Here is a 16,128-nt window from a genome sequence, read left to right as displayed (position 1 = left end):
AACAAAACGTACTGTAAGCTTTACAAGATATTTATTTAACTATTTTATTTTTACAACCTTTAGTCCCCCTGGCATGTTTGTAATTGTAGACTCACTTTGTATACACAAGGTGCTGAAAACTTGTATACTTGTTTCAATTAAGCTGTTTTAAAAAGAATGAAAAAGGTGAAACAAACAAAAAAACATTTTGATACATCAATAGCATTTATTAGTTATAAACATTAAGTTAAACACTGCTTGGTGTGGCAGCTCTGACGGACTCGGTTCAAATACAAAGTTGACGTCACAAGCTGCCATGTAATTTATTTAATTTTTCGAAAATGTCTTTTATTTGCTTTATTTACAACAAAGATGTAGACCTACAACAACAGTCATACAAAAACATATTATGTGGTGAAAACATAGGCCAGGGGAGTCCATTCATTTAAGTCAATTTTGAAGTTCAATAAAAAATTAATTTAAAATATTGAAAGTTTTCTTCACATCTTTAAATAACTGTTTAATTACAGATGTAACTGTTTGAGTTGGAAGATAACACGGTGAAAGCAGCGTTTGGAGCCAGTTTATCTTGTGTATGTGACATTTTCCTAGGGGTACATGTCATTTTAAGGATTTTAACGTAAGTAAGTGTACGTATCGTGTTTTTTTTTTAATCAGACACTCATTATTGTTCCGAGCAGGGTATTTTTTATGTCTTAATACAAGTCTGGGGGATCTTTAAATTTATTATTAAAGATGTTAAAATCCCAAACTATTCTTTTTTAAAAAAAAAAAAAAAAAAAAAAAAGAAAGAAAAAAAAGGTCCCAACATTTTGATTGTAAACTGTCCAGTTAATCTTAAATCCAAAACTATTTTTCAAAAATGTGTATTGTCCAAACATTTAGTGCAACGTCACCCGACGTCACCAAACCAGCGCGCGAGGACTGACTGCAGCACTTCCTCGAGGCGGAAGGACTATGAGCGCGCTCCGGCTCCTCGGTCACGCGCACGGAGGGGAAGTGGAAAGACGGAAGAAAGGACGCAGAAATAAACTTGCCAACTTCTGGCTGACTGGCTAGAAATACTGTTAGATACTATGTTACAAAGGAACTGGTTGGCAGCTTTGATATAAGTGTAGTTAGCTAACCAAACGGCCCGTCTCTCAGGTCGCTACCCGACACGACAGCAGACTCCAGTTTTCAAACAGACGCTGCTCAACCGACCTGAAGCCGTTACAAACTCTCATTTACTCAGCTGTTGCTAAAACGCTGTGATAACCACTCAAGTGTATTAACGCGACACACTACCAGCTCGTTGCCCCTGTGGGACTTTTTCTCTCCTTGTGGGGGAAAAAAAGTTATCCGCGGCGGCGGCGGTGGAGGAGGAGCCGCCGACGAGGCCTGCAGTTGAGGCGGCTGCATGTGTGAGTGAGGACCGCTGCGGGCTAGGAGTGACTCACACACCACGATAACCAAACATGTCGGCCCAGGCACAGATGCGAGCCATGCTGGACCAGCTCATGGGGACTGGGAGAGACGGTGAGCAGGGCCGGATGTGGTTGTGATCGGTGTCCGATGAAAAATGAGGACAGGAGTTTGTGTTGTTGCTAGTGTTAGCCGGCAAAGCTAACCCATCTGCCTGGCAGTGACAGGCATGCTTTGCACACCATGCTAGCCAACATGAGGGCTAGCACAGCCGGCTATAGCTACCTGTTGTCTTTGAGTTGGAGTTTACACGGGAAGTTAAGCTGATCCTCTACAAAGACCTTATCTTAATAGCATTTTAGCATCATTGTCCACTTACTCTTTTGTTCAGTTTATTGCCAACAGCTGTTGCCATTTGATCGGACTCTTACAGAGTATTACAGATGTATGACTCATTCATTGCTAGCATAGTACTAAGTTTCAGTGTTAAATTACATGACAGTATTAGGTATGTATACGTCTTTACTTATGTTCGTCTGTCTGCTGTTTTGCATTTTTTCTTTTTAAAGGAGACACCATGAGGCAGAGAATAAAATTCACAGATGAGCGGGTCTGCAAAAGTCACCTTTTGGATTCATGTCCTCATGATATTCTGTCAGGCACCGTGAGTATCATGCATACACACACACACACACACCTATACACAGAGAGCGTCATCATGTATCACACTGCAGTCTGAAAGTATTACGGCTGCTGTTATTGGTTTTGGGTCTACTCCAGCTCATTGGATTTGAAATGAAAGACCGAGGTTAAAGTGCTGACTTGGAGCTTTGAGGATGCGTACACATCCATATTTTGTGAGCAGCGGAGGACTCATCTTTACCCTTTTTATTTACAGTTTTCTCATTTTAGGACCATATAGCAGGGCAGTGAATACAGAATAGAACAAATCTTTATTGTCCAACAAGGTGGAAAATTGTCTTTGGCTCACCAAAACATGAAGATGCACTTTAAATGATTCTTACAAGAATGAGATAGCGAAGCAGTCAGTGCCAACAAAGATAGAGACAAGGTCACATTACACATAAACAGTTCATGTCTGTGGCTGAAAGCTCATCAGTCACTTTACAGAGTTAAGAATACTTGTGGCACTTGGGATGAAGAGGATGGGAGATTATTTGCTAGGATACTCCTCACTTTCTTCCTCGCTCTTTCCTTAAAGAGTTCAATCAAGGACTTTTGGGGTTTGCCAACTATTTTGCAGGCCACTGGGACAATCCTGGAAAGTTTATTCTTACAGCTACAATTTAAGTGACCGTACCAGGCGGGAAGATGAAAATTAACACTCTCAACAAGAGTTTTGTTCACTATTTCAAAAATTTGCTGACTAACACAGAGTCTGCTGAGTCCTTTGAGAGGATACAGTCACTGTGAGCATTTCTCGAAAATATACGATGTATTTTCAGAGAAGCTCATCTGGAAGTCAAGAACTGTACTGAGATATTTAAAGCATGTTGGCAATGGAAGTGAAACTGGCTCTATTTTTAAATCCTGTTTTGTGTAGCTAATTAATTCAGAAGAAAATATCCAGACAAGAGTAGTGAAGGAGTGTTTTTGTGGCCATACAGGGAATGAATGGCCAAGATGAATGAATGTAAATCTAAAACTGAGCATGTATTTCATCAGCCTAAGATATGCAAAACATGCAAGATTGACATGCTGATGTCTTTGGACTGTAGACTTCAGACAGTCATTGACTGTAAAGGATTAAATAAGATGACTAAGGACGTTTGATGTTAACTTGCCCAATTACTTTCCATCCTCTAAAATCAGGGGCCTGTGTATAAAACAGGCTTCAATTTCAACATTGTTTGAGTCTGTGCTTTAACCTCATGGTCATTATTTCTTTGTAAACACAGCCAGCAACAACAATGATACACTCCTGCACTGTATGTAATCAAGATGTGGCCTTGAAGCACAGCGGCGGTTCAAAGGATGTCACATTTACAGGCCTTAATGTGTTGTCAATGAAATTGCTTTAGACCAGGATGACATTTGAATAAAAGGGAACTGTTGGCGTGACAAATGTCAAATTTTAGAATGAATTTCAATATGAATGAAATGAGGAAGCATGCCATCTTAATCCATTGATGTCATTCTGACTCCTGTAGAGGATGGACCTGGGAGAGTGTATGAAAGTCCACGACCTGGCCCTGAGAGCAGACTACGAGATCGCCTCTAAGGAGCAGGAGTACTTCTTTGAACTTGATGTGAGTCACACACACACACACACACACACACACACACACACACACACACCATTATGCTCTCCAGATCATACTTAAGCAATATTACACGAGAGGGTGTGCTTTACCGTCATTATTGGCACGACAGCGATGCGGTCAGAAATGAGGCTCTTGCTCAAACCACCGTGTTTAACTATATATCTTCAAAGGTTACAGTTATGGCTGAAAATGACAACAGAAATAAACAAGTTTGTCGATTTCATACGTCTCCACAACGACGTCATGGTCTATAGTTCTAATCAATGGTGGAGTAATATTTATAGTGATGAGGTTTTTTTCATTTTAACACCACCAGGTGTGCTGTCACGCTGATTTGATCACGTTCTAAACATCTAGTTGACCAATCACTTGGTTGGAACTACCTGCTGTATAATGGACACTGTACTCATTCATTCACTGGATTATACAAATCTGTAGGAATTTCATAAACTGAGTCCAAACCCACCGAGTGCCAAATAAAGATTAAAAATAGGCTTTGACAAATAACACATTTTTGGAGTCATTATAAATGTCAAGCTAAAATAAATGGGTCCTATTATTTTAGCAGTAATATGACCCTCGTTATCTATGATCTGATTAAATAATTGTGACATTCCAAGCATCATCTTTGAGGCCGCGGTCAGAAACCTCGTATGTAGTCTGGAGGCATTTTGTTGGGTAGTAATCTGTGTGAAAGCACAGATCACTGTGTAACATGAAGAATGTAATTCTGCTGTTTACCTCATAATCATCACAATACAGGATCAAACTATTGTCACTGTGATAACTTTCCAAAGTTGTAAAATCCTGCCTCACTGCTATTAGAAACCACTGTGTGTTGTTTTAAAACTCATAGATGTGTCACTCCAGCTGGACTTCTTGCATCATGTTTTATCTTCTGCTTGTAGCAACACCATGGTTTGTTTTTCAGTTATAATTCCAGTAGTACATATTCTGACTCACACATCTTTTAGATTGTCTTCTAATATTTTATCAAACTAATAAGAAATGGCAAATATAAATCATGTCTACCTTAAATCTTACAAATGGTTGTTTTGTATCTGCAGCACCTATAGCACAGTTTACAATAATCCAGACTGACTGTGCTGCTTTCATGTCAAACTGTGGATAGCCTGGATGCTGGTATATTAATCCACATTGTGTGAAGGTGTCAAGAGTTGACAACCGTCCAGAAGAAAGACAGGTAGCAGAAGACGGGTTGAGGCAATTAAAACCTATGAAAATTGAAACTGATGGCCCAGTTTACAGTTTCCACTCAGTAGTCATTCCTTGGACTGTTTCCAGACTGGTGATCATACTGAAAGCTGATCTGTCTCTAGAGCATCATTGATGAAAACACCTGACATGGGTGGACATCCATCACATTTCTGGTAACGCCTGCCTTGATGATCCCGATGATTCAGTAGCTGTCTGCGGAAGATTTAATGTTATGAAGCTGACTAGTTTCTCTTCCGGAGACTCTCCTCGTTCGAATCAAGAGTCTTACGGATCAATGGTGTCATATGCCGCACAGATTGTAAATCTTATGGTGCTGGGCAGCCTAATTTAAAAGCAAGTCACGCTGGTTTTCTAGTTGTGCTACTCTCATCTCCAAGAATATCAGAGTTATGCTCAGTTGTGACTGACGACATATATTTGTTGAAGAACTAACTGTAAGTGTGAACGAGAGCAGGGCGTAGTGATAATGAGCAGATGTGTCTGTAAATGATTGTTATGAGCTTATCAGATAAACTTTGTTGGCACACATAACAGCAGGCAGAGACTAAGTGTATATACAGTATGTCGTACTAGCAATACGTTACACATTGTTAAGAGTTCTATAAAGTATTAATGAACTTTATAAAGAGTTTGTTGTTTGAGAAAGTTTTGTTAAAAGCAAAGAAAAAGATGCAACCTGTCTGATCTTTTCATCATTTTTCATAAAATAAACTTCCATGTCCATGAAAGTAGAATTTCACATGTTAAATATTCTTTTTCCACCGTGCACTATTGTGGATATTTTATTTATCTCACTTGTTGTTGTTGTGCAGGCTGCCGAGCACCTTCAGTCTTTTATCGCCGACTGCGACCGCAGGACCGAGCTGGCCAAGAAGAGACTAGCCGAGACGCAGGATGAGATCAGCGCAGAAGTGACAGCGAAGGTGACAAACTTATTTTTGAAATCATTAGTGAGATTGTTAACAGGTCTTCATGCATCATTATTCCCTGAGAAAATTAACAAATTCACACCAACAGGTTATCAAGAATCTGTGCAAAGCTGCCTTTTTTTTTTTACAGCTTAGAGCTCATTATTTCGTCTCTTTCACTTGTCGTTTTAAGGCTGAACGTGTCCACGAGCTGAACGAAGAGATCGGGAAGCTGCTGGCCCGGGCGGAGCAGCTGGGAGGTGAGGGGAACGTAGACGAGGCCCAGCAGTTACTGGAAAAGGTGGAGAAGACTCGGGCCTTGAAGAAAGAAGCAGAGGTCAGAGACTTATTGACTGAAATGTATTGTGTTCAAGTGGATCAAATATTCTGACCTGTATGTCACCAGCCTGACCAGAGATATTAAGTTTATGTCAGTGAGGGTTTAGTATGCACGTGACTAATGACAATGAATTTAACAATGACTCATGGTTACATTGTGTCAAAGGCATTACGGAGTTAAACAACCAATCTTTTCTCAAAATGGAAAGAAATCTGATAGAGATGACAGTAAATTGGTTCTCCTGTAACACAGGAACAAGCTCTGTCCTCTACTCACTGCCTAAACTCAAGTAGAGGCATCATCTTGCATGAAACGTGTAATAAATGTTCAAATCTTCATTAGCTCTAGGTCTTTGGTCTCAAAACGTTTGTTCTTGCAGGATGTGTACAGGAACTCGATGCCAGCCTCCAGCTTTCAACAACAAAAACTACGGGTGTGTGAGGTGTGCTCGGCCTACTTGGGTCTCCATGACAATGATCGTCGTCTGGCTGACCACTTTGGGGGCAAACTGCACCTCGGCTTCATTGAAATCCGTGAGAAGCTTGAAAAGCTAAGGGTAAGGGTTGCACCGGAGCTACCACATAATCCTCTCATTTGCAGGATTATTGATCTGTTTAGTAGAAAGTGCAGCTAATTTGCACCCTTCCCTTTTTCCCAATGCAGAAAGCAGTTATCGAGAAACAAGAAAGAATGCGAATGAGAAGACGAGAGGAACGCGAAAGAGAAGATGAAAGAGAGCGGCAGTGGGAGATGGAGCGGGAACGGGAGAGAGAGCGGGAGCGAGAGCGCGAAAGGGAGCGAGAATGGGAGAGGGAGCGAGAAAGGGAGAGGGAGCGTAGGAGGTAAGAGACAAGAGACAGCCTGACTTCCAACGTTATGACGGAAAGGTTTGTGTGTCGCCCGGAAACTAAAACTGATCTGTTTCCATCTTAGGTCAAGATCTAGAAGTGGAGACCGATACAGGTATGATCGCTTTGACCTGAAGCTCTTGAACAGAAACAGAAATTAACATACTGCTGTATATAGTAGTGATATGATACTAGTGTACTTAAAAACTTATCAGACGATAAATATTTGTGTAAATTCCACACAAGGTTGGTATATAGTGTTTTTGCAGTGTACAGGGATTTGGAGCGAGTGCCCGTTGTGAAGCTAGTTTGTGGTTTCTCAGAACAGTGAATCATATAAAGTAGTTTCAGCTGTATGACACACACACACACACACACACAAGAGTGTGATGCTGTACAAGCCAGCTGTGATTCAGCAGTGTTGAAATATTGAGAAGTACTAACACTCACTGGGGTGATAAAATAATCTGAAACCTTACAATCTGTTTTCTCCATAAAATGATTTTTGTAGGGATGGAGGCAGCTCATCCTCCCATCGCTCAAGACGTCACCGCTCCTCTCGTTCCAGAGAAGAAGGCGGAGATCGGGATCGAGATAGAGAGAGGAAACATCGACACAAGGACAGGCACCGCTCGCGCTCCCACTCTCACAGGCACAAAAGGAAGAGGTGGGGCTTTAGTTATCTAACTATAAAGGAAGGACTCTATCTCTCTCTGTGTCTGTCTGTCTCTGTCTGTACTTTGTGTACCTCCACAACCGCTCATCCGATCGACTTCACACTCGGCGGATGTATTGCTGGAGACCCGAGAGAGTGAATGAAGAGAGCGAGCGGCGGTAGCGAGAAAGATCACAAGAAAAGCCGGTGAATCAGAGAAATGAAATGTTATTTTCTGATTTGTTTCACGGCAGTTACAAATAAACACACCCGTACCCCCGCATAACCCTGCAGGGAAGGGAGGCAGTGCATATGATGGCCTTACTTCCCACAGAGCAATTCAAAACCAGTATGTCTCATAAGTTCATCAATAAAAGCACAAATACAGACAGAGCACAAATATTTTGAGCAAACATACCCACTCAAATCTGAACTGAAGGCACAGACACTAAACCATCGAAGAGCCCAGTACGATCGATGCACTTTAGCTCTCTGTTATATATTTTATTTTAAAATGCAGCTTTTATTATACTTGAAATGAGGAAAAAAGCATTTATTGACTATTAGAGTACTATTTTAACATCTGTGTATAATAGTTTCTTTGTTGTTGGTGGATATAATCATTCACACTTCATATCAACTGTATTAATTCTTCAATGCATTGAAGCAGTGATATAAGAGGCAAAGCAATCACTAGTTCATTAAAGATTATATGAACTGGTCCAACAATGTCCTTAACTAACTGAACTCAGTCACTCAACTCCACAAAATCAAGTTCAAAGTAGAAGTTATTGTCATTCTCTTCATATATAACAGTCATTATACAGAAGAACAAATGAGTGTTTTTTCAGTGTTGACGTGCACCAAGTTGTTACCTCACGTTTGTCGTACTTGAAATTTGTCCAGTTTGAACTCTTTGGGATTAAATTGTAAATTTCATGAATGGTTGCTGGTTTGACTCACTGGTCCTGGATGTGGATAATAACTATCAGCTTTCCTTCACTGTAGAAAAAACAAAATGGCAAATTGAAATCTAGGAGCCTGTTTCACAAAAGCAACATTTCCACTGTGCTGCTTACACGCAGGTTGCTGATGGTGGCAGCATCACACATCATAAATTGCAGATTTATTTGAGTCCTACAGGGTTCCTGTATAATCATCCTCGGGTCCCAAATTTTTTATTGTTTTAAAATTAGCAGGGAAGAATTATCTCAAATTCCTAATTGCAGCTTGCTTCTTGGAAACTTGGTGAAACTTTCTTTAAATTTTTTCATCAAATCTGTGGCTGATTCTCTTTCAGGTCCTCCAGAGACAGATCATCTCACACCCGCGACAGAGAGCGCTCGCTGTCCCAGGAGCCATGTAAAGAGGGAGGAGGATCAGGAGAGGGCTGGCGTGACGACAAGGCGGATTACGGAGACTGGGAGGACAGGGAGAGGTCCACCTCCCCGGATACGGCCAGGGGCCGGGAACGAGAGAGATCCCTGTCGTTGGAGCGGGACCGACGCTCCAGCTCAGAGGAGCGAGAGTCAGGGGAGATATGAACAGAAGGGCCGAGAGTCCAGGGAGATACGAACAGGAGGGGGACGCCTTCAAAGTCTTTTGATTTGGATATATTGTTTAGTCAAAGGAGCATGGAGAGATGAGTGTCGCTGCGAATGTGTATGTGTCAGCTTTGTATGTGTGTTCATGTTTAAAATGGGACATGTACATTAGCAGGGTAGGTGGGTGGACAGTGGAAACTTAACGTGGGGATAAGGGAACAACTTCAGTGGTGGCGGTCAAGCTAACATGCAAACCAACTTTTATAAGACAGTGACTTTGAATTGTGAGGCTTGAGTGGCGTGAAAGAAGTACAGTCTTGTTTTTTTATGCCATCTTGTCGATCTTATGTACAGTTATTTTGACAGTGACGAGGCAGTGAGGAGACAGAAGCCCCACTTTAAATCTGTTTTTATTTTAGTCACATGAAGTGCTGTTATTTTTTTATCATTAGTTCAATGTTATTACTGTTTTTTCCCATGTTCCATTAGGAATCTACAAGTTTCAGTAGCTGTGGATTTATTTACACGGGTTGGGCTCACTAATGTGGCATAACCCTCGCCGGTGATGTTTGAAATGAGCTGTGAATGACTGAAGGCACTTCTGATGGTTGTGTTTTTATTTACTGCCTTCAAGCCATAACAATCTCATTTGGGAAATCTGACACACACCCTTGAGCCTGCCTTTAATTTAAGATTCAAGAAACTCGCTTGTCACCTGAAAGAAGTCATCCAAATGTCCCCACTCAGTTCTTTACATGTGAATGCATCTAGACGATGTGCATATTTACATACTGACACTCAAGGCCAAGGGAGTTGTGTCCTGTGTGCTGTGATACGACCTGGATGTACTGGGGGAATCTACTTTGCTGTGCCACCATAAACTGAATAAAATTTTTCTGCTTCCATTGAAATACAATGTGTTCTACAGACTTCTCTCTATCTGTAGCTTTTATTTATGCATTAAAGGAGCAATCCACTAATTTTACACATGAAGGTCAATTTACTCGTATATCTTGTTGAGCTTTCCCAAGTTTAACAAAAAAATGAGCTCTAATGAAAAATGCTATTGAGTTGCATTATGGGAAATGTATGATCCAGCATTTTAGGCGCTTGATGTACTATGGACAAAAAGTCAGCCTCTGTTGATTTTTGACCATTCTTTTTAAAAATCTTTCTCTTGTCCCCCAACTTTACCATAGTACAAGACTAAATTGCTGGAGTATCCCTTTAAAATTTAGGATTTTTAAAAAAAATTATTGTGACATTATAGCAAGATCCTTTGGCATCTAGAGTTACAGAGCCGGTGCTTTTTTCTGCCTCTTCCTTCCATCTTTACAGATGTCCAACACAATTTCCAATGGATATACATGTAAAACAGGTAATATCTTTTTAACATTACATTAAAATATTTAGTAAAAACTGATGCAAAAAAAGCAAATGTTTAACTTGTCGGGGTTGGGTGTTATACAAAAAGGAAAAAGTAACATTTTTACAATTTCAAGTGGCTTTTTAACAGTTTGATGGCATGTATCAACTAAACTAAAAGTACTGAACCATATTTTTAAATAATTGCTGAAAACATACAGAAAGCTGAATTACTAACCGTAGTATTTTGCTCAAAATGTCCAATCTGTATTAGAAATGGACCATGAGTGAGTTGCACAGCATCTGTCAGCCTGTGGGTGGCAGAACGTGCCTGCTAATGTAGGGAAAACGTCATGACGTCAGACGCTAGTTTAAAAATGCAGCGCGCAGGATTCAGGAAGTGAGCAGAGACGTCTCTGGATTTAGCTAACTGCTAAAATATACGAAACAGAAACTGTGTGGAGTGTGTTTATCTCCATGTTTATGCCAGCATGTCGTTGCTGAAGCCGTTTAGTAAACTACCTGCTTTGAACACAGCCACAATCTTGGTGAGTTTGTGTTTTACAGCCTTTAACTATCGGCAGCTAACAGACAAACCAGTGTGTTGACGATGGTCGAGTGCTAAAAACAACAGCAGCTCAAACGGTGTCGTGACAGTTTGAGAAAGTTTTGTGATATCTAACTGTTTCAAAGTGAGCTAAGTGTGCTCAGTCATCAGTTTGAACAACTAACGTTATTATCATAAATACGCGTAAAAATAGAGGGTTTATACTATCAGGTTGGGGGAAGGAGCTATAAAAACATGTATAAAAGTGAAGTTTTTACCAGACACAAATACCTAATTACTTTTGTCTAAAGAGCATTTATATTACATGAAGTCCATCCTGATATATGGTATACCTTACCTTTGTATTTGAGAGATTCTTCAAAATATATAAAAGCAACCAGATATGTATTTAGATCATGTACATGTGTGTGACCTGTAGTTAAATTTACCACCGAGAACAGCAAGAAGTATATTTCTACACTCCAAAGTATACTCTGAATAAATGTTATTTATTCATCTGTGGTGGATTGCAATACCCCAATGTAAAAAATACTCAAAAGTTTGGCTGCAGTTAACGATTATCTTCATCATTGATTAATCTGCTGAATATTTTCTCAATTTATCAATTAGTCTATTAAAACTAAAAATAATTTAAAAAAAAAAAAAAAAGGCATTCACAGTTTCTAAAAGCCCACTGTGATTCTTCAGTTTGCTTGTTATGCTTGTTTCTGACTAACAGTCCAAAACTTTAAGATATTCAATTTTCTGTCATATATGACAAAGAAAAACAGCAAATCGTCACATTTGAGGAGCTTGAATCAAAGAACATTTGGCATTTTTTGTTTGAAAAATGATTGAAACGTTAATCAATTAACAAAATAGTTGCAGATTAATTTTCTTTTAATCAACTAACTGATATATTGTCCAATACTTGTTGGAGATCTACTCAAAAGTTCTGCATTCAGAGTTTTAATTGAGTAATGGTGTGGAAGTATCGCAGTAAGTGTTCTTAAAAGACCGTGCCCTCCTTCAGTGTCATATTAATGATGCATTAAAATATAGCTAAACTTCATTTTTGTGTTGTCTGAAAACTTTTCTGTTTATAGGAATATGTTATATTTTATGAGGGTATCATACATAACTGTACGTACATTTTAAATTTGCAAAGTAACTACAGCTGTGGTGCAGTCAGATCCAGTAGCAGTAAGTTGAACACAATGGAAATACTAATGTAAAGCAGCATTGTACATAAGCACAGTAGTTAGATAAATATAAGCCACGTGGTTACTTTCCAACTACTGTTCAAATACATATTGGGCCATGTTTTTGGATACTTTGGAGTTTTATTTTAACTTGTTAAATGTTTAGTGGCAGTGTGTTACAGTGAAAAGTCTTATCACCAGGTTTTGTGCTGACATGGTGTGTTTTTCCTCCAGCTGGTGGAGAGTGAGGAGCAGTTTCAGCAGAGTTTAGCAGACGCTCTGGTGAAGGAGACCTCTGTCACTTTGAATGTGTGAGTAGCGCTTCATCCTGCAAACTGCCAAAGTCCGGAAATGGTGCAGGGCGTGAAACAACATCTGCTTCCTGTTGGAACAAGATTATCAGAAAGCCAGGATATGTGTTTAATCAATTAATTTACTAAGAGGATGCAAAAAGAGAGTGTTTATCTTGCCATCGGTGTCCACTCTGTCTCATACCTCATGATTTCTTTGTATCAATGAACAGGAGATTAGCCAAGAGTCTGCCTCTGCCAAAGGAGAATGACGAGGGTCGTCCGAGGATAGACCTGGTGGTGTTCATCATCAACCTGACATCAGAACTCAGGTAACTTACCTGTTCATATTTTAATCTCCTCACCTGTGTGCTTTTCTAACCACCAGAACATAGCATGTATATATGTATGTTCTTAAATTTACTCAAAACAATTAACCAATTATCAAAATATTTGGTGGTTAATTTTCTGTTGATTGATTTATTGTTGCAGCTCTACTTAAAAAAAAAAAAAGTTTTCTTGTATTTGTATCTTGCTGCCACAAAGACCAATATAATTGATATAATAAAGGTTATAATGAGTAATTGTTTGGTTGTTACATTAGTGTTAACATCAATCATCATGTAGAAAAGAGCTACTGATTTCTCTGAGGTAACCTGGTCTCATAAAGTGAAAATATGGTTGGAGGAATCATTAAAACATACTCAGTTTGATATAATAGAGTTAATTCTGAAGTGATAGTGACATTTACTGTTTTATTTTGTCATAGTTTTCAGTCAGCAGAAGCTTCCCTGAAACATTTGGACCCTGGATATTTCCTTGGAAAAGTCTGCTTCATGGTTATTAATGGTGAGGCAATGAGTTAAATCTTTTTAAGTAAGTTCTGTCACATGAAGGAGGACAAGAAAGGAGCAAAAATGATGAAATCGAGCAGAAATTGTCTGAGATGAACCATTTTTCTCAATGTGACCAAACCTTAGCTCAGCCTTTGCTGTGTCTCCGTCTGACTCGCTGCCTTTTCAATGCTTCTGTGTCTCGTAGCTCGTAGCGCTTCGGTCCCTATAGAGCGCCTGGACGCTGTTAGGAAGCTGGCTGCATCGCTCCAATGCCCCCTGCTCTTTGCAGAGGATCAGGTTTGTGTCAACTTTAGTCACAAACATTGAGGATGGTTTGAAGCCAATATGGTGATTCAGTGACAAATTTATGTGTAGCACTGTCACCTAGCTGGCAACATTGGGAAACTACTTGTAACTTGATGATCCTGGAGTTCACAGTCACTGTGCTATTGTTAAGAATATAACACCAAATGTCTTTTTTAGTGTGTTTTTCTGTTTCTTTAAAATCAGCCTTGTGTAATGTCTCTCCCCTCTAGACACCAGATGGTGTGACCAACGCTACAGAGAGGCTGCTGACCATCCTCAGGGTGGCAGCTGGCCTTGTTCCCATGGCTACAGCTCTCTACCTGTCCAACCTGACTCGATGCACCGTGCCCCCAGACATCGACCAGCCGAGCTTTGATTAGTTCCTGTGACCCATTTCTCTGAATGGATTTCTTCTCTGACTTTTCTATTATTATATTTATTTGTAATTGATCAACACAACAGGTGTACTGTTAATACTTTGTTAGGATTTCATCTGTTTATTTTACATGTTTGTGCTTTTGGCTTTTTGCTGCAGTTTTCTCCTTTTCTAAGTATTATTTTAGGGTTGTAGTATTGCTATAAAGTGCCTGTCAGCAGAACTGGTTACTCAGCAGTTGTTCAATGTGTGTGTGTGTGTCAGAATATATAAAGAACCCAACAGGCATGTTTTTCAGAAGACATTTTGGCATGTCACAGCAGGAAAACAGGTGTAGATAATAAGATTAAATGAGCTTTTCTGGTATTGTGCGTGCTGCCAGACTGTCACACTGTTATGTGTAACTGGGACACTTAGAAACAGCAGAGAGGTTAATGTTATTAATAACACCAATGATCTTCAGCTACAGTATGACAGTTTAAAAGACCTATCTGCTATCAGTTACTGGGAGTTATAAATGATGTTTGACATGAAGTAGAATATTTTTAACCTGATCAGTGACCTTAAAATTGAAACTTTTGAGTCAACACAGCACACAAAAATGCAATTTGAAAAACATATTGTGTAGGATTTGTCGGTTGCTGCTTGTAAACTCAACATTCAACATTCCCTGGCTCAATGACACCAGAAATGCTCGCTTTATCCTGTCCGCTGTGGCCTCTGTGCTCTGCCACAATAACTGAAAACACCTGTCAGGGACAATGATGTACCAATATAAACTACTACACAACATAATTTGTTTTGCATTGTGTATATAATTATAATGCAGCACAGACGGCTTTCTCTGTATATACCGTGTGGAGTTTGTTTGTTTTTATGGTTCATAGATATTTGAACTGTAGATTTTTTTTTTTTTTAGGTTTTTAATATCAATACAAGAAAATAGATCAGCTATGATCAATAAAAACACAACTGACCTCTTTGGGGTTATACTGAATCTCGCAATTGAAGAAAATTATATTGATTGACTACGTTTTTTGTATTAAAAAATAAAATTCATATTATGTAATTATTTTTATGTACTGTTTGGATGTCTGACATCAAAATAATGAAGGAAAATGTTACCAGTGGACCCTGCCAGGTATTTTTCAGTATATCACTGATATACTATCAGTATGATATAACAATAGTTAATAGGTGCTTTGTATATTTTTGCATTTTTGTACATTCTAAGCCAGGGCCATAATTCAAACTTATCAATGAGATTTCTGCAAAGTTGTGATACATCTTTGCTCCACAAGCTGCTTCTAAACACGCTGGAATCAAGAAGAGAATTAAGAGTTTTTGTTTGTTACAAAATATAAAGAGTTCAGTCTCATGTAATGCCGAACAGTGCCACACTTCATGATCTTTGATAAGTTTGATTATTTCATGATCGATTTTGCATTTATTTGCTATTTTGTCATGTGTTTAGATATTAAATCCCTGCTGTGAACTTGAGTACTGACAGAGAACCAAACTACACAGAATTTCAAATACAAAACCAGCAGTCCCTTAAAAAAATGAAATAAAAAATAATAGCCTGTTTTACACAGATTGAACAAATAATCAAATTCATTTAAAACTACATCCTGTTATGACACAGTCCCAAAGAGTCAACAGCAAAACCTTGAGGCAGCTCTGAAAGAGCTTGATTGGGGGACATAGAGAGTGGCTGTGATTAATTTCTCGCAACAATTGATGAAGTGATGGTGTCCTTCACTAGAAAGGGGAGCCTTGGCTGCCCTGCCCTGGCTGAATATTGAATGTAGGAAACTGATGTTCTGCTTAAAAAATCTTGGAAGTCTGTTCTGAACACAAACCGACAAAAATTTACCTCAATGAGAAACAAAGTAATATATTATATATATATATATATATATACATATATATATGTGTATATATATATATATACATGTGTGTGTGTATATATATATATATATA

The 16,128-nt window shown here is 39.1% G+C and overlaps 2 protein-coding genes across 2 annotated transcripts; both read left to right on the top strand.

Annotated features, from left to right (window-relative positions):
- The first annotated feature begins 901 nt into the window (after positions 1-901).
- On the top strand, positions 902-10,208 carry zgc:158803 (LUC7 domain-containing protein). The gene is made up of 10 exons (XM_044345625.1): positions 902-1,518; positions 1,974-2,068; positions 3,576-3,674; positions 5,741-5,851; positions 6,030-6,173; positions 6,556-6,732; positions 6,840-7,018; positions 7,110-7,139; positions 7,536-7,691; positions 8,980-10,208. Exons 1-10 carry the CDS (start codon positions 1,458-1,460, stop codon positions 9,221-9,223), a joined length of 1,296 nt encoding a protein of 431 aa, XP_044201560.1. The 5' UTR covers positions 902-1,457; the 3' UTR covers positions 9,224-10,208.
- A 744-nt stretch (positions 10,209-10,952) lies between these two features.
- pane1 (proliferation associated nuclear element) lies at positions 10,953-15,217 on the top strand. Its single transcript, XM_044345626.1, has 6 exons — positions 10,953-11,136; positions 12,572-12,648; positions 12,861-12,959; positions 13,397-13,476; positions 13,669-13,760; positions 14,000-15,217. The coding sequence occupies exons 1-6, from the start codon at positions 11,080-11,082 to the stop codon at positions 14,147-14,149; spliced, it is 555 nt and encodes a 184-aa protein (XP_044201561.1). The 5' UTR covers positions 10,953-11,079; the 3' UTR covers positions 14,150-15,217.
- The last annotated feature ends 911 nt before the right edge of the window (positions 15,218-16,128 follow it).

Source organism: Thunnus albacares, chromosome 3, assembly GCF_914725855.1.
Source record: "Thunnus albacares chromosome 3, fThuAlb1.1, whole genome shotgun sequence".
In the NCBI taxonomy this organism is placed as follows: domain Eukaryota; kingdom Metazoa; phylum Chordata; class Actinopteri; order Scombriformes; family Scombridae; genus Thunnus; species Thunnus albacares.
Note: the sequence above shows the minus strand (reverse complement) of the source record. Positions and strands in the feature narration are given on the sequence as shown.